The sequence below is a fragment of the Myxocyprinus asiaticus genome, chromosome 37 (assembly GCF_019703515.2).
Source record: "Myxocyprinus asiaticus isolate MX2 ecotype Aquarium Trade chromosome 37, UBuf_Myxa_2, whole genome shotgun sequence".
NCBI classification, from domain to species: domain Eukaryota; kingdom Metazoa; phylum Chordata; class Actinopteri; order Cypriniformes; family Catostomidae; genus Myxocyprinus; species Myxocyprinus asiaticus.
This window is the reverse complement of record NC_059380.1, coordinates 23725923-23744558: the sequence shown is the minus strand read 5'-3', so window position 1 is coordinate 23744558 and position 18636 is coordinate 23725923. Positions and strand designations below refer to the sequence as shown.

Here is an 18636-nt window from a genome sequence, read left to right as displayed (position 1 = left end):
TAACTTTTGGCATTTTATAATATTTCACACTAATGACAAACAATTTGTTGAAGTGTTACAGGGGTTTAGGAAGGTGTCGTAATAGTTCATTCTGCCATCTAATATTTTAGGAGAAAATGACATTCAATAGGTCTCAGCCATTGGGGGGCCTTTAGCCGTATTGTACATTATCATACAGTGCATCCGGAAAGTATTCACAGCGCTTCAATTTTTCCACATTTTGTTATGTTACAGCCTTATTCCAAAATGGATTAAATTCATTATTTTCCTCAAAATTCTACAAACAATACCCCATAATGACAACATGAAAGAAGTTTGTTTGAAATCTTCGCAAATTTATTAAAAATAAAAAGCGAAAAAAAAAAGAAAATCACATGTACATAAGTATTCACAGCCTTTGCTCAATACTTTGTTGAAGCACCTTTGGCATCAATTACAGCCTCAAGTCTTTTTGAGTATGATGATACAAGCTTGGCACACCTATTTTTGGGCAGTTTCTCCCATTCTTCTTTGCAGGACCTCTCAAGCTCCATCAGGTTGGATGGGGAGTGTCGGTGCACAACCATTTTCAGATCTCTCCAGAGATGTTCAATTGGGTTCAAGTCTGGGCTCTGGCTGGGCCACTCAAGGACATTCACAGAGTTGTCCCGTAGCCACTCCTTTGTTATCTTGGCTGTGTGCTTAGGGTCGTTGTCCTGTTGGAAGATGAACCTTCACCCCAGTCTGAGGTCCAGAGCGCTCTGGAGCAGGTTTTCATCAAGGATGTCTCTGTACATTGCTGCATTCATCTTTCCCTCGATCCTGACTAGTCTCCCAGTTCCTGCCGCTGAAAAACATCCCCACAGCATGATGCTTCCACCACCATGCTTCACTGTAGGGATGGTATTGGCCAGGTGATGAGCGGTGCCTGGTTTCCTCCAGACATGACGCTTGCCATTCAGGCCAAAGAGTTCAATCTTTGTTTCTCATGGTCTGAGAGTCCTTCAGGTGCCTTTTGGCAAACTCCAGGCGGGCTGTCATGTGCCTTTTACTGAGGAGTGGCTTCCGTCTGGCCACTCTACCATACAGGCCTGATTGGTGGAGTGCTGCAGAGATGGTTGTTCTTCTGGAAGGTTCTCCTCTCTCCACAAAGAAACGCTGGAGCTCTGTCAGAGTTTGACAGTTTGGCCGGGCGGCCAGCTCTAGGAAGAGTCCTGGTGGTTCCAAACTTCTTCCATTTACGGATGATGGAGGCCACTGTGCTCACTGGGACCTTCAATGCTGCAGAAATTTTTCTGAACCCTTCCCCAGATCTGTTCCTTGATACAATCCTGTCTTGGAGGTCTACAGAAAATTCCTTGGACTTCATGGCTTGGTTTGTGCTCTGACATGCACTGTTAACCTTATATAGACAGGTGTGTGCCTTTCCAAATCATGTCAAATCAACTGAATTTACCACAGGTGGACACCAATCAAGTTGTAGAAACATCTCAAGGATGATCAGTGGAAACAGGATGCACCTGAGCTCAATTTTGAGTGTTATGGCAAAGGCTGTGAATACTTATGTACATGTGATTGTTTTTGTCGTTTTTTATTTTTAATGAATTTGCAAAGATTTCAAACAAACTTCTTTCACGTTGTCATTATGGGGTATTGTTTGTAGAATTTTGAGGAAAATAATGAATTTAATCAATTTTGGAATAAGGCTGTAACAACAAAATGTGGAAAAAGTGAAGCGCTGTGAATACTTTCCGGATGCAATGTATATAATCACGTTAATAAACGTATTTACTAACATACAGTTCAAAACTGTAAAAATACTCTCTCTGTGTGTGTGGATGTGTGCATGTGTGCACAAACCCCGTTTGAGAGGAAAGTATGCAATTTGTAGGAAAAATGCAGTACCCAATGAAGCAGGTGGGAAAGCTAGAGAACAGCGTAGGGGTAGGGGCTAAATTTGAGAAAATTTGTAATATTTTTAGGTCAAATTTAATTAAAAGAAATACAAAAAACCATTTAAAGCTTCATAACATCCAGAAAGTCTGAAGGTGAAAGGTTACAAATGGATGTTCCCATTCGGGTCAGAATTGACCCATTAAGACAATGGAAGAAACAATTTGTTCCCTATCTGTCACAAACAATTTGTTCCCCCCTCCAGCCCCCTCAACATGGCGCCTCAGGCTCCAGCCAGCCGGTACGTCCGACGCGATTGTCCCCTTGGTCCCCCTCACCTGGAGTTTGGACGTGTGGCTTGCGCTTTCCAACCCGTCGCGATGGCTGACCCGGACCGTCCAACTCGGCTACACAATTCAGTTCGTCAGGCCCCCGCCCAGGTTCAGCGGCATCCGCTTCACTTCGGTGAAGGGCGAGAACGCCGCTGCCTTGCGTGTGGAGATCGCTACCCTTCTACGGAAGGGTGCGATAGAGCCTGTCCTTCCAGCCGAGATGAAGAAGGGGTTTTACAGCCCCTACTTCATCGTACCAAAGAAAGGCGGTGGGTTGCGGCCAATCTTGGACCTGCGAGTACTAAAGCGGGCTTTGCACAGACTCCCGTTCAAGATGCTGATGCAAAAACGCATTTTAACGAGCGTCCGTCATCAAGATTGGTTCACGGCGGTAGAGACCTGAAGAACGTGTACTTTTACACCTCGGTTTTGCCTCGACACAGACCCTTCCTGCGGTTTGCTTTCGAGGGCCGGTCTTACCAGTACAAAGTTCTCCCCTTCGGCCTGTCCTTGTTCCCTCGCGTCTTCACGAAAGTCGCAGAGGCAGCCCTTGCCCCGCTAAGGAAAGTGGGCATCCGCATCCTCAACTATCTCGAGGACTGGCTAATCCTAGCTCACTCTCGGGATTTGTTATGTGCGCACAGGGATCTGGTGCTCAGGCACCTCAGCTGGCTAGGGCTTTGGGTCAACTGGAAAAAGAGCAAGCTCTCCCCGGCTCTTGGACCGGCCCGCAACTGCGTTGGCACATCAACTGCCTCAAGTTGCTGGCAGTGCTGCTCGCCCTGCGGAGGCTCAGGCCGTTGATCCAGGGCAAGGATGTGTTGGTCCGGACGGACAACAAGGCGATGGCAGCGTACATCAACCGCCAAGGCGGCCTACGCTCCCGTTGCATGTCGCAACTCGCCCGCCGTCTCCTCCTCTGGAGTCAGCAGCACCTCAAGTCGTTGCGAGCCACTCATATCCCGGGTGACCTCAACACCACGGTGGACGTGCTGTCATGATGGATTACGCTCAGAGGGGTGTGGTCTCCACGGTGTCTTCCCCTTGGGAGTGACACACCCCTGACGTGGACACTTATGGCCCCCAGTCAGTTAACGATTTCCACTCTTTTTGGGGAGAAAAAAGAGGAGAAGAGGCCACGGCTGGGCTAGCCTGTCCCCATTTTTTTGGGCAGTCGACTTATCCCCAGGTACGGGGGACCGTTCGACGCTCGTAGGAGCATTGGGGAAGGTTACGCGATGGCCTGGTGCGTTGGCTACGAGGCACACAGTGATCTGTTTTTGTGAGGGTTAGGTTTAGGGGTAGGGTTAGGGGATAGAATCTATAGCTCGTACAGTATAAAAATCATTATGTCAATGGAGAGTCCTCATAAGGATAGCCGCACCAACATGTGTGTGTGTGTGTGAGTGTGTGTGTGTGTGTGTGTGTGTGTGTGTGTGTGTGTGTGTTTTTAGAGTAATTTTAAATGTGTTTTTGTTTTCTGCTGTGAATGTTACTATATCTATTACAGATGAGTGTTTTTGTTGAGTATTAGGGCTCTGTTTTCGTGAGTGCGCAAAATGCAACGACCGTGTGCTACGTCTTATCCAATTTTCATGAGAGCGCTAATTCAATTATCGTACCAGTGCAAAGTGCTGCGTGGGTGGGAGTGTTTCTGCTATCTGTGGGTGTGTGCGAGCAAACGGTGGGTGTATTGTACAGTATGTTAATGAAGTGGCACAAAGCACAATTTGTTATTTTCCTGAGAAATAGGTCATTGCGCTAAGACATTTCAAAAGCAGGTCTGTTTTCAGCGCAAAGTCTAAATTCAGTTCCTACATTTGCAGTTTGAAGATACCACCAGCAGGTGGTAATACAGTTCATGTCCAAACTCTAAAAATATAGTGGAACATCAAATTATGTCGCTGACAATCGTGTTGTAGCCGTCTTATGAAACAAAATATTATGAGATTTGTGTTAAACTAATTAAGGATTATTTGTCAATTATTTTTATTATGTTTATATTCAAAACTGTATTTATGATCTAATTTGGATTGGTATTTTTCCACCTTTTGTCATAGAGTGATTTTTAAGTCACTGCAAAAGATAACGATGAAAGAAGTTGGACAGTAAAATGATTTTTTATTTATTTTTACGTTTCAATAAATGAATTTAATTGTTCGAAATCAAAATCGACTGGTAGAAGTGAAGTGCGTGCTGATACAATCACTATTAATAATAGCCATGATTTGTGTCAGTAGATGAAAATTCTTAATAATACTTACATCCTCTATAATTTAAAGGAGCGTACATCCAAATCCTGAAGAGAATAACCTTTTCTAAGCATATAAAAGAGCGTGTCCATATTTTTATTCTTCTAATTCACTGCATCCATTCAATTTGCACTTTTTATGAATGTGCAGTCTTTGTTTATATTGCTGATGCTTGAGGGAATGGACTAAATAGGTCACAGACGGTTCAATAACCGAAGAAGTACCTAAGAACTATACTGCTCCAGCCCATTTAACGTACTGCATGCACAATTTTGCCAAACCCACTTGCGCCTAGACTTAGCACATGCTTGCGCAAAAATACCAAAACTTCATGGTCATGCCCACTGACTTTGCGCTTATGACTTATGGCATAGCGCTGGGCTAAGCACTAGCACTCTTAAAATAGGGCACTTAGTGTGATGGTCTTTTAATCATGTGTGTTTTTGGGTGCGTGCGTTAGTGTTGGAGTTTTAATAATGTGCATTTACTGTGTGTTTGAAATTGTGAGTTAGAGTCATTTTAGAAGGTGTTTTTTTAGTTAGCGTAGTGTTGGTTTTATCATTTGTGCGCTGAATGTGTGTGAATGCATTATGATGTTTATTTAAGCATTTTTCTCTTCTACTCTCCCTTTTGGGGTTCTTTAAGAACACAAGCTCTCTGTTACGTGTGTCTGTGTATGTATGTGTTTTGTCAGTTTTAGAGGTATTGTAAAACCCCTGCTGACATTTCAGCCTCATTTGTAATTAAGAAGAAAAATAACCTGGAAATAACATGAACAACGCTGTTGATAAGCAAAGAAAATAAAGAAGATTATGTCATTTCTTGGTCAAATAAGGGGGCAATCTTTTTTTTTATTGCATCTGCAGCAGATAATAATTTCTGCATGAAAGAAATACATTTCATAGAATATCTGATAAGAATGAGCCATCAAAATATAAATTAAATGGAGGAGCAGTGGCGGACCATTCCTAATATTTATCAGCTAAAGATTACGACAGTCGGCATTGAAACTTTCATAAGAGAACAGAGAGCAGAAAATCACACCTCCTGCCTCTCTCCGTCAAACGCTACAGTGTGGATATGTGTCTTGACTAATCACTTGAATTCGGAAATAAATGTTCGCTCCGTAAATGTAGCGTGAAAAACAAACAGCTTTTTTCACCCTCGGTGAGGAGCTTGTGGGATGTTAATTGATGGGAGTTTGTGGCGGGCTGCTAGTAGCACTGAGGGATCATTAGCACTGAGGCTGAACGACTGCGTCTACCACCACAGTTTGTGTTCTCCTCCCAAAACCTGCAGGGACGCACACAAAGCCGGGAAACTGCCAGAGAACTTCCATCACTACCAGACATTCCTAAAAGCCTGCGACAAACTTCCAATGACTCAGCTTAAAACAACAATTAAATAAAAGCTGTGAATTGTGACCTAGTGGTTAGTGCTAGTTCTCCTGACATGTTGAGCTATGGTGGTCATGACGGCCTGCGAAATGATCCCATGCTAATTAGGGCAGTCAATCGATACAATTTTTAATCAAATTACTACATAATATGCCGATTAATCAATTGAATTAATCATGCATTCTTGTGTTCTGTCAGCGCTATATTTGTTACACATTTCACTGTGGTTGCATCCCGTTACAGTGGTTTTTAGCATCTCTAGCCAAAACTGCAGCGTTTGTAAGACACTGGTTAAAATGCAGTTTTAAAGGAATATTCCAGGTTTAATACAAGTTGAGCTCAATTGACAGCATTTGTGTCATAATGTTGATTACCACAAAAATTTATTTTAACACCCTCCTTTTCTTTAAAAAAAAGCAAAAATCACGGTTACAGTAAGGCACTACAATGGAAGTGAATGGGGCCAATTTTTTGAGGGTTTCAAGGCAGAACTGTGAAGCTAATAATTTTATAAAAGCACTCAAATTAATTCTTCTGTTAAAACGCATGTATTATTTGAGCTGTAAAGTTGTTAGTCGTTTTCACAGTCATTTTGGGGTATTAGGGTTTGTTGACAGTACATCATCATGGCAACAAAGTTGTAAAATTGGCTATAACTTTACAGAGAAAAGGTTAGTAAGTGATGTTATTGCACTAAAATCATGTTTACATGCATATTGTTTATGTCTTGTGGCTATACAAAATTGGCCCCCATTCACTTCCATTGTAAATGCCTCACTGTAACCCAGAGGTTTTTTTTTTTTTTTAAAGGAGGTTCAAGGCTAAATTTATTTTTGTGGTAATTAATATTATGCCACAAATGCTGTCCATTGAGCTTAACTTGTATTGAACCCAAAATATTCCTTTAAGTTGCTGTCTTAAGAAACTTTCTTTGAACAGCTGTCAAATTGTTTCCTGTACAGCTGGAGTTGCACTGACTGCCCCCTGCTCGTAAAAACATTAAGGTGATACTTAAAGCTCTGTTGAAAGGAAATTTTCTTATTATGGAATTTACGTATGGTCAGATGTCATGATTAACTGTGTTAATTTTTTTAACAAGTTGAATTAATGCATTAAATCGACAGCTTCAATTGCAAATTGTGTGGTGCTCATGGGGGGGGGGGGGGTGCAGATTCTAATCCAGCTTGCAATGTATTCCAATTCCCACAGCTTCCTATCCACTCTCTATTGTCTCTATTAATAAAGTGCCAAAATAAATTTGTAAAAAAAAATCAGTTTCAAGTTTTTTTTTAAGTGCAAATTAGAAAATGTAAATATCAGAACAGTTGCAAAAAGCCCAAAAAAATTACATTTCTTTAAAAAGTACAAATTATTCTGAGGGGGTTTAACAACATGACAAAATAATCATCCCCAAGCCTTTTACATCCTAGAACCGGCTGGTAAGAGGGAGGCTGCAGCCAGAAGTTTGGGTTAAAGATTTAGGTCACACTTTAACTGCATCACAGAAGTGCAGGCAATCCCGAAAACCTGACATGGAACTTTCAGGAAGAGCAAACTGCACATTACCCCTCATGTAAGAACGGAAGCATTCCTGCATCCTAACCATCTTAACCTGCAGTACTGACCTACATTTCTGCAGCGTGTCTGTTGAACAAAGGAAAGAGAGGAAAAAGAGTCTGTTCTCGCTCTGGTGTGTGGTGTAAGCAAACTCAGCCCAGTGTTTATGCTGAACGTCAGTCCTGAACACGCTGCAATTTGAGCATTCATCCTTGCTGTTGGACAGGACCCTCACTTTAGACTTTGAAATACACAAGGCAGCCACGCTCCCCTAGCCAAAAAATCCACAAATTTGACATTCACCTTGATATAAGCCTTACAAATGTTTAGTGTCTCTGTAATTCGCCCAAAATTGTAGTTGCCATAAGAGATGTTTTAAATTAAGTAATCACCATGAAAAACAGATGGTGGAGTGGCACAGCCAGTGCAATCATTTTATGTTTGTAGAGTTAAAGGATGACCACACCAGGAATGACTGGAAAATGTTGTTTAGAGGACTGTCAACCAAAATTGAAAAACACCACCGCTAAAGCAAATTAAAATGGGAAACAGAACCAAAAAATACCGAACCCTGGATTTCCAAAAACGGATACATAAACAACTGCCTCTTTAGTAATGAGAATAATTTCTCAATGAGAGTCACCGGATTAAATGGAAAGTTTTGCTTTAAACGGTGAAAGGTGAACAAAAGGACTCAAAACCCCAGACATTTTTAGCATGACGAAGATAAATTAAATTGTCTAAATCAGGAAAAACCAGTAACCACTCCATGGTTCCAAAATCTAGTGAGCTGCCTACCAAAAGAGCATTTTTAGGCATCACAGGTGTAATTCTCAAATTAAAAAATTTCAACACAAATCAATATTATATGTCCATGTATTTATTTATTTATTTGGTTAGTAGCCATGTAATAAGTGGGACAATGTACAGCCAGCTGGTTGTTATCACAAAATAAACCCCTTCAGGGTGATACCAGACCTGTCCTGATCACCCTGTCGGTGTTTATTTTGCGTTGACAACCGGCTGACTGTATTTTATCCCTTACTTATTGCCTACAAACTTAATGCATTATTGTCAGGCTTGGGATCGATGACTTTTTCATGCATCGATAGTCAGAAAAGTTTCCCGATGATTATCAATCTATATCATACGTTTTTCAGATTTACTGTAAATAGGGCTACTCGTTGCACAATAGTTTTTGTCTCTTCATATATATAGTATTTCTCAACACAACTTTGGTAAAGTGTGAGTGGCAGGCTAACTCTAATGAGCATAAATATGCACGACACACACATTTTGGGTAAAATAGACGGTTTTGCATCAAATTAAACTGTTATTTATCGCTACTTTTAAGTATTGAATGGATAATAAGTATATTTCTAATCTAAATTTATCTTGTTTCATTCGCCATCTTGAATTTATTTTTCCACCGAGCTCATCACAGTGCATTCTGGGATCGTCTACCCGGAGAAGGATGCATATGATGCTACCTTAGAATTTGGCCAAAACGAGATATCTTACAAGGCAGAATAATTAAGATCAAGATTTGGAACAGCCATTGCGTCAGGAGCGCGCCTATGATGTCATAAAATGCTGCCTCTGGAGAACGCTCACTAGGTTTTGGAATAGACCCTAGCTCACTAGGTTTTGGGACTATCCAGAATCAGCCAGCAAGACCTTTCTCCCTCTGTCCAACATAAACATTCACACATTATAAACATACTTTAGAGGCCACTTTATAAACCTACCTGATATTTTGGTATAGCTTTACCTCTAAAAAAACAATTCCTTTTGACATGCTGTCCCCATTTAAGAGCAATTGATTATTGATAAATAGAGCAATTTAAATTTAAGTCTTGGGCTTCTGCCATTGAAAAAACTGGACTTTTGGGTGGACCTTGTTTTCGTAGTTTAGCTTGAGTAGTAAAATGAAATGGGACTTTTGATAGATTAATTGAGAGGAGGAAGGTGTTCTGTGAAAACAGACCTCTAGCAGCCAGGGCTTGAGTTTGCGGTCCAGGATGATGTCAAATCCAAGCACCTCGAAGCAGACACTGGCACTCCCTGGTGGCTGTCCCGGACGGCACATACGATAAGCGTGGAGGGCATGCGGCTCGGCCACTATCAGGGTCTTCACCACCAGCTCCTGCAAAAGCATACATAAGACATTCTGCGGTTATACATTGGCCCCAAAGAGCATTTGAACACGTTTGGATACTTGCGTCTCACTTAATAATGCATGCATTTCATTGCAGTAGAACAAATATCAAAACAAAAATGTCATCTGCAAACATATGGTGCTGGGCCTTTTCTCAGAACTAAGTTCACTTCTCTGAACCATTGAATTGCTCTAATCGCAAAAACTGCAACTCTCAATGAGGATGTGCTTGTAAAATCTCATTGCATGTGCAAACAGTCCATATGAGGGACTCATTAAAATCCCAGCTCCCAGAAGACACATGATTGGTCAAAGACTGACAGCATGCTACAGGAAAAACAGGGACAGAGCGCAGAAAAACAGGAGCAGACCACCCTTATCAGAGCTCTGGCAGGCCGGTGGTCTCACTGCATGATTAAACAGAGACTGTGTTGAAGTATGAGGGCGAGATAACAGGCGGGCGTTTGCACAGTGTCCTGCAGACCCCAAAGGTATAGATACGGAGAAACAGGTTAGAACCCAGCATGGATACTCCTCCAGAGAGAACAGAAGGAGGTGTGTGTCTTGGTGTGTGTCCTACACTAGATTGAAAGTGTTCATCCATATCTGTTTTGACACATGAATGAGGTTTTAACAATAGTTCCCAGGACTATTCTCGGCTTAAACATCAGAGAAATTATTTTAATAAATAAGGATGGCTTTAATATCAAGGCCTGTAAGCCAATGTCCAGCCACTGGATTACAAGAAGTGTTCATCTTGTCAACAAAATTACTGACAAATCTGATCATTGATAAAGTGTTTTATGATTTTGCCTACGATAACGAAGACAAGATGAAAAATATACATCACGACACATCATAATTAAATTACTTTAATTAAAACATTCTGTTAATAAAAATATGAGAAAAAAAGAAAAAACAGAAAAACATTACCAATGCACTTACAATGTCTTTTTTCTAAGTTTCACGTGTTATTCAAGTTTTATTAAATTTTGTGTTTTTGTGAGTTTTAAATTGCGCTTAAAGGGATAGTTCACCCAAAAAGTTCAAATGGAGATTTAGACTGAAAAAGGACTTACATTTTGATCTGTTTCTCACCCACACCTATTATATTGCTTCTGAAGATATGGATTTAAACACTGGAGTCTTATTGATTACTTCTGTGTTTTCTTTATGTGATTTTTGGAGCTACAAAGCTCTGATCACAATTCACTTGCATTGTATGGACCTACAGAGCTGAGATATTCTTCTGAAAAAATCTTTGTTTGTGTTCTGCTGAAGAAAGAAAGTCATATACATCTGGGATGGCATGATGGTGAGTAAATGATGAGAGAATTGTCATTTTTGGGTGAACTATCACTTTAAATTAACACAGCGTCCAAAAAACCCCTTTGTTAATAGCACAAGGCAGCCAAAAAGAGACACTTAAATTTGTCCGTCTGATGCATATATACATACACGAGTCCTTTGAAAGGCCCTTATAATAAGTCTACCTCGGACAGGTTTTACGAATTCAGTTGCAATATGGATTGTTTTGGACTGTAGACCAATAATAGGCTTATGTTCAGTCATATGGAAATAAACAATATATTGTCTTCTTAAGACACTTTTTGTATTGTCTAATCAATGCCTTACCTGCCTACCACAATAAATGATCAAATATTCAAATATTTTGAAATATATTCTATTCTATTCTATTCTATTCTATTCTATATTTATTCATTATATATTGAATACATTTTTAGGGAGGGGCCTTTATCAGCAAATATTAATATATGAGATTAATTTGATCTACTGATCGGCATATCATGTAACTAATTTGTTTAACATTTTTTATTAATTGACAACCCTAGTAATAGTATAACTTACTTCAAAGCATGCACGTAACACAATATCAAAGCCTGCAGTCATGTCACATCATTATGTCCACCCCCCCCCCCACCCAAGGACTCTTACGTTGAAATTTACAAGGACCCTTAGTTTGAAAGTTCCTTTGTTTCCCTCCATTGTCTCTGTTTTCAGTTCCTTGTCCTAATTGTATCACAGGTGTTCCTCATCATCTTGTTAGCCCTTGTGTATATATACCCTCTTGTTCCTGGTTCCCTTGTTGGTATGTTTCTATGTAGCGCTTTGTTAACAAGCATACTGCTGTTATGTTTGTGTTACCTTCATCTTCTTCTTCTTCTTCTTCTTCTTCTTCTTCTTCTTCTTCTTCTTCTTCATCATCAGATTCCTTCAAAGTTGTATTCGCTTCTGTTTGTTTATAATTAAAAGTTCTGCGTTTGGATCCTGACTCACAACCCTGACAGAAGGGCCAACCAGCAAAATGGATCCAGCAGAACTTTTTGAGCAGCTTTCCCAAGGGACCATTTCTGGTTGGGACTCAATGGCCAGGTGAGGAAACTGGTCCCTTTGGACTGTGATCGTCTGTCTCCAAGACTTTCTCTCTGAAATCATAAAGGCAGACCTTCTGCTCTCAGCTCCAGTGGCTCCGGACACCCCCTCGACGGAGGACTCTCTGCTCCTAGCTCCGGTGGTTCCGGAGACCCCCTCGACAGAGGCCCCTCTGCTCTCAGCTCCAGTGGTCCGGGAGACTCCCTCGACAGAGGCCGTCCCCTTGCCACTGCCAGCGTCCACAGCTGCTGCCAGCATCCACAGCCACTGCCAGCGTCCACAGCCATGGAGGCCATTCCCCTGCCACGGTCAACGAGCCAGTGCCCACGCCTGCCACGGTCAATGAGCCAATTCCTGAAGCCTCTGCCGACCCAGAGCTAGCGTTTGAAGCCTTGTCTGTCCCAGAGCTAGAGCCTGAAGTCTTGTCTGTCCCAGAAAGAGCGCATTAGTTCCAGGCCGCCTTGACCCCCAAACCCCCCAAGCCTTCCACAGCTCCGCCCTCCGAAGATCTCCACGGCTCCGCCCTACAAGCCTTCTTCTGAGACTCCTCTTCCAGCGGCTCCGCCCACTCCTCCCCCTGAGCCCTTGCCTCCTGAGCCTCAATCCCTGGAAGCTCCGCCCCCTGAGTCTCCACCTTCTGCAACCCCAGCAGCCCCACCCCCTGTGATTCCAACATGCCACTCTGCATTGTCGGGCCCTGTTCCGAAGCCTAGGCCTCCGGACCCCGCTCCCTTCCTGGACCCACCTCCCTGGTCTCCGGACCCCATCCCTTTTCTGGAGTCGTCACCCAAACCACTGGACCCCGCTCTCTTTCTGGAGTCGCCACCCGGACCCTGCTCCCTTTCTGGAGTCACCAACCAAACCGCCAGACCCCGCTCCCTTCCTGGAGCCACTTCCCTGGCCACCGGCTCTGCCCTGGACTATGGTCACTTTTCTTTTTTGGGCTTCAGGAGCCACCCTTTAAGGAGGGGAGTTCTGTCACATCTCGTCATTATGTTTTCTCCCCAAGGACTCTTAATTTGAAATTTACAAGGACACTTAGTTTGAAAGTTCCTTTGTTTCCCTCCATTGTCTCTGTCTTCAGTTCCTTGTCCTAATTGTATCACAGGTGTTCCTCGTCATCTTGTTAGCCCTTGTGTATATATGCCCTCTTGTTCCTGGTTCCTTTGTCGGTCCTTGTTGTTATGTTTGTATGTACCGCTTTGGTAACCAGCATACTGCTGTTATGTTTGTGTTACCTTCTTCATAAGATTCCTTCAGAGTTGTATTCGCTTCTATTTGTTTAAATAAAAGTTCTACGTTTGGATCCTGACACTCTCGCCTCTTCCCTACAAAACCCTTCTGCATGCACAAGGCAAAGACGTCAACAAACACAAAGCATGGATGAATTAAAAATTCTAAAAGATACAGGAATGAGATGAAGTCAAAAGAGAGAAGTGGACAGCAAGGAGACAGAGGCAGTGCAAACAAAGAGGGGGAAGATAAGGGCAGAGCTGTCACACTGCTTCCACACTGACAGGAAACAGATTTGTTTTCTAAGGGAAAATGAGAAAATTAAGAAACTGGAGCCAGTGAGGCTGATGAAAGGATAAAAAATAGAAGTAAAAGGCAAGAGAAAAACAGCATCAACAAATAGTGAAGGATTTACATAGAAAAAATGCAAACTCACTGATACGTCGCCCCAGAATTTGGCCACGTCGTAATCATTTGTTCGGAGGAACTCTGTGAACCAACCGATGGATCTTTTGCTGCCTTTGTCTACTGTTTCGTCTCGCTCGAAGTTCTCGTTATGTTTGTTGACAGAGTAGTTGGTCAAGTGCATGTACAGCTGGTTCTGAAAGAAAAACAAATACAAATCAGGTCCATTAGTGGTTGAAATTAAAGACTGTAGACAGAGTAAATGCCATATTTAACAAACAAAACAAACAGGATGCAAATACAATCCATTCAACATGTCATATTCTTGCATACCTGGGTGTCAATTCACTAGCCCAGGAGTTCCCCAACTTTTTTGTTGGCTGAACCCCTATGATCTCAAATATTTACAAGACTATACTGATATTTATTTTTGTTAACTTTTCAATATATTTCACAACATCACAACACAAGTTATTTGCAAATGATCAATTATTTAAAAAAAAACAGATTTAATCATTTTTATAAGATCGTGAAAGTGATCTATTTTGATCATTTTAATTTTAATCATCTTTAAAAATATAAATTTTTACTGTATATCAATTTATTTAATCATTGGCATACTATCAAAATCTCACAAACCCCATGCAGTTCCATCACAAACCTTTATGGGTTTTGAAAACCCTGCTTCAGAAACATTTAAAATACAACTTTTTCAATGCTGAGCGATTGAACACAACAAAGTAATATGACATTATGGGCCTCATTTGCAAAATACGCAACTTGGTCTCATAGAATCACGTAACTATAACTATAATTTTTGCTTTGCTTTTCTTATTTAAACTGTTGCATTGATGCCCAGCTGAATTTGAGCAAGTTGTTTGAAAAACCATTATTACCAAAATTGTTTCATGCACCGATTTACGTACAAAACATTTTAACAATGATTTATACAGAAATTCACTTGTGTATCATGAATGTGAGCCATTGAATGGACTAATGTCACTTGTCTCTTCCGTCTCTTGTCTTGAGAACTCTGACTAATGTCTATTATATCAATTATGTACAAGTGTTGAGTACATATACTGCATAGGCCTAAAATCTTCACATCGCTTTGATGACGTCATAAAGCATTAAATGTCCCAGCTCACCAGGTTTGACTCGCTGGGTGCATGGTACTTCTCTGTGCCCATTCGCACCAGGCCATCGTTGTAGAGGAAGACACGCAGTGGATCACAGGAAGTGACGAGGATGTAGAATCTCAGGTCAAACTTGTATCCCTCCATGAGGAAGGGCTTGTCTAAATATTCCTGCACAATGAAGTGATCTTGGACTGGGAGCTTTTCATAGTTCCGAATCAGAGATATCCTGGAAAGGAAATTCATTAGATTCCATCTGCGAACATCCCAAAAAATATGCTGCATACATATTTTAGAAACTTTTATTATGCTGGTTAAGAATACAAACCTCTGAAGTGTAACAGAGAGAGTGGGTTTATTAAGGTGCTGTCTCTATCACCGGTCTCTGGACCCTGACTAGGGCCAGGTTAATAAGACCAGACATTGTGGTCTGTTTCAAGTCCCACCATCATTTATTTCCTTTGGTTTTGAGCCTGAGCAGGTCTCCAGTGCATTGCTCTTAATAGTATACAGACGACGATACGTACTCAAATGCGTGTTTAAAAAGTAGTGATTTACAAACAAAGGGGCCTTAGAAAAACTAGTTTGGATGGTAAAATATACGGCTTTCGGTCTGTGTTGGCTTAATTGGTTACATGTTTCTCTTCCTCTGGTTTGCATGTGGCCCCAACATTTGAGATGCCAACTTTCCAAAGACCCAGAGTCACTGAAGGAAGGCATGGTCATCACAGCTCATTTGCTAGCTATGTCAGCTGATAAATATCGCAACTAAATTTGCCGGTTTATTCTTGGTCCAATTAGACGTAGAATTTTGGCACTAGCAGGATCACAGCTGAATGCTCTCATAAAATGTTTGCTGGATGTTTCTTCAGCCATGATCTATTCTGGCCTTGTGGGCTTTTAGAAAATATCCTTTAAAACACACTTTTACACTCTGACTTATTTAACTTGTCTGCTAACAATGACCAACAGTGGACATACATGCATCACAGGAGAAATCTGTCATTTTTTGTTATTTTCACATCATATTTCATTTATTTTTTCTTAAACATTTTTTCTTCTCATCTTAAGCATGCTTTTCACTGACAAAAAGTTTTGAAAAGACGCTATTAGAGGCAGAATTTTAGGTTGTGGTGATCATTATGCCACAATAGAGGGATAGTTGTAATTTGTGTAAATATTGCCATAAATCATTTTCACACAATAAATAATGAAATGTTTAAAAGTATCATAGTTTTACAATGTAATAATTAATTTTGTATTGTAATTATTTTTTATGATGGATTTTCTTATTTTAAGATTGAGAGGCTGGGTCTGGAACAAGGGAAAATGTAGGCATTTGAAAAGTAAAAGTAAATAATAAATGCATGGTTTTAATGTGACCTTAAAAATTTTTAAAGTTGAAATCTGTTAGTTTCAAAAAATCAAATCAAATCAAAAGTGTGTGTAACTGAAGCAACACCCTGGCACTAAAAATGCTCTTGTGACTTTAGTTCTTTATGAAAATAGTCAAGCCTTTTATAGTTGTTTGTATTGAATGAGAGCAAAATTGCAGAAAATGAAAAAAAAAAAGTCCTAAAAAGACCTGTGTAACACTGAGTCACTCAATTTTCCCAATTAAAATGATTAAAAATGATTTACTGTGATTGAGTCTCATTTCTATAGGGTAATAAGTCGCTCTTGTGGGGTTTCTAGGATTTATTACACTTCAAATGTTTTCTGTTTTCAATAGAAAAATGCCACATCTATCACTACTGATCAGTAAAACTGGTTTTGTTTTATAAATAAAGTTATGTTATAATTAAAAATTAAATTTTAATTGAATCAGCTGTTGAGAAGGAACTCACGGTACTTGAATTTGGTTCTCAGTCAAAAGCAATGCTCTGGCCAACCTTCCTAATCTCCACTGAAATGACACACAGTCTCTAGTCCTGCACTTAGCATCCGTTGACTCAGGTGTGTTTAGCATCCAGTAGCTTGTGTTGTGTTGTGGATAATGTGGTTGTTTGAATTGCATGACATGATTGATGAGGGCTGATGGAAGGTAATCAAAACCCACTTTGTTGGCTGTTTAATTTTGCACCGTGGAGCCTTCCTCACTTTTTAACAAGCCTCTGCTTAGACACAAACAATTTTCATTTAGTTTTGAGCCTGAAAAATAAATTACAGAGGAAGATATAACTTAATTTCCTGCATCACACTACGATTTTCAAATTTAATCTGCAGCCGTTGCTCCGCCAAGCAGACGATCTACTTTCACTTCTTAAATCTGTCAAAATAACTCAGCCTTTGATGACTTCTCATTTTAATAAGTAATGGCTTGCTGTACTATTTGACCACAGACGCATTCATTTACCAACTGGATCATAGAAAGTCATAAAAACAGTAGTGCCCCATCTACTGGTGTACACGTTAAGCTTTAAATAGGTTTAAGCATTTGAATATAGGGTTGTGGTTAGGTACCGTAAGGGTTTAAGGTGTTAGGCTTAGTATAAGGACTAAGGTTGAGGATAGAGTTATTAGAAGGTTAATGCCTAGTGGACACTACATGACTCAAGCTCATCTCCTTCGATGTTTTGAGTCAACGACTGGCCTGTGATGAGAAGTCTTAAGGCCAAAGTATACTTATACTTGGCGAGTCTGCGGTGATAATCGCGCCGCACACAGTATGCGTGATGTAAATTTTGTCATAATCCAGTCCGCGCGGGCTAACCGTGCCCCGGACAGATTTTCAGATTTTTCGTCGGCGCATGCGCCAGCCATTGACTCTACTAAAAGAGTATCACAAAGAAGTTATAGTGGGCATGCATCAAACACCTTCATTTTCGCTCGTGGTCAGAAGAATATACTCACAAAGGCAACGTGGTCGACCAGGCACAAGCCGATCAGGAACACACAAAAACGAAGTATACCTGGGCCTTTAGATCACGACAAAAGGCCTTATTGTGTGTGCACTCCTGCAACATGCTGAGACTAGTCCCAGACGATACGGCTTGAAATCTAGACGTCTTGTCGTCAGGTGTGAGCCCTGTCCCGATGAGTGAGAGACCATTATGAGCCAAAACCAATTAAATATAGAGAGAGCGAAAGAGAAGGGTAAGGTATTAGGAAGTAAGTATAAAAACAGGTGCGAGCCTTTCTTTCATGTTTGTTGAAAAAGGAGAGCAAGGTATTGGGTAACAGGAGACAAAAATAATTAGAAAATAAAATAAAACATCACCCACATCTCCCTACTCACTGTTTTTAAGTATTTTCGGCAGTTTTTTTTTTTAATAAATTTTTTTTTCCTTAAGAAATGGTGCCAATAAGCGCAAAAACAGTCGAGAGCCGTTCTTTCATGTTTGTTGACATGTTATCAAGAATAAACTGCATGTTTTTGTGAATGAATTTCATTATCTTAATAGATGCATTTTGGGTGATCCATTTGAAACAGGACGACGCTAAAGGCAGCTGTAACGGCTGGATTTTCACAGGTTCCGTGCAGATTTAAAGGGATATAAGTGTACCATCGAACACTTTAAAAAAGCGAATGCATGAACATGCACAAAAGGGACTCGGATATGAGCAGCATGCATACTAGAAGCTCAGTTACAGTTACTGTACTAAAATAACTCAGAATTCTGCTCTAAACGTCATGGTGAAAAATCAAGAGAAACTGTGTGCCAGTTTTCTCGTCTTTTACTTTTTTGCGCTTTATTATCATTCAGTAATACACAGATGTTGTGATTGATGTATATCCTCATGAAATCAGAGACTCTCTCCTTGAAATCCGAGCACAAGTGGTATAAAAAGATGACCAGATGTAACACTGATCTGTCTCATTTGTACATTTGTGATCAGATCACCCAACATGCATTGTAATTCCAGTGTACACATGGCCTCAGTCGGGAATGAATGGTC

The 18636-nt window shown here is 40.7% G+C and overlaps 1 protein-coding gene across 3 annotated transcripts in view; it reads right to left on the bottom strand.

The window, feature by feature from the left end:
- The window catches only part of LOC127428164 (tubulin polyglutamylase TTLL7-like), a 136456-nt gene that overhangs the window by 74874 nt on the left and 42946 nt on the right, over positions 1-18636 (bottom strand). For all 3 annotated transcript variants that reach the window (XM_051676301.1, XM_051676299.1, XM_051676300.1), the window contains exons 7-9: positions 14749-14965; positions 13632-13796; positions 9398-9556 (exon numbers count right to left, since the gene is read on the bottom strand). In XM_051676301.1, coding sequence (XP_051532261.1) covers positions 9398-9556; positions 13632-13796; positions 14749-14965 — 541 coding nt within the window. The remainder of the gene's footprint in view (positions 1-9397; positions 9557-13631; positions 13797-14748; positions 14966-18636) is intronic.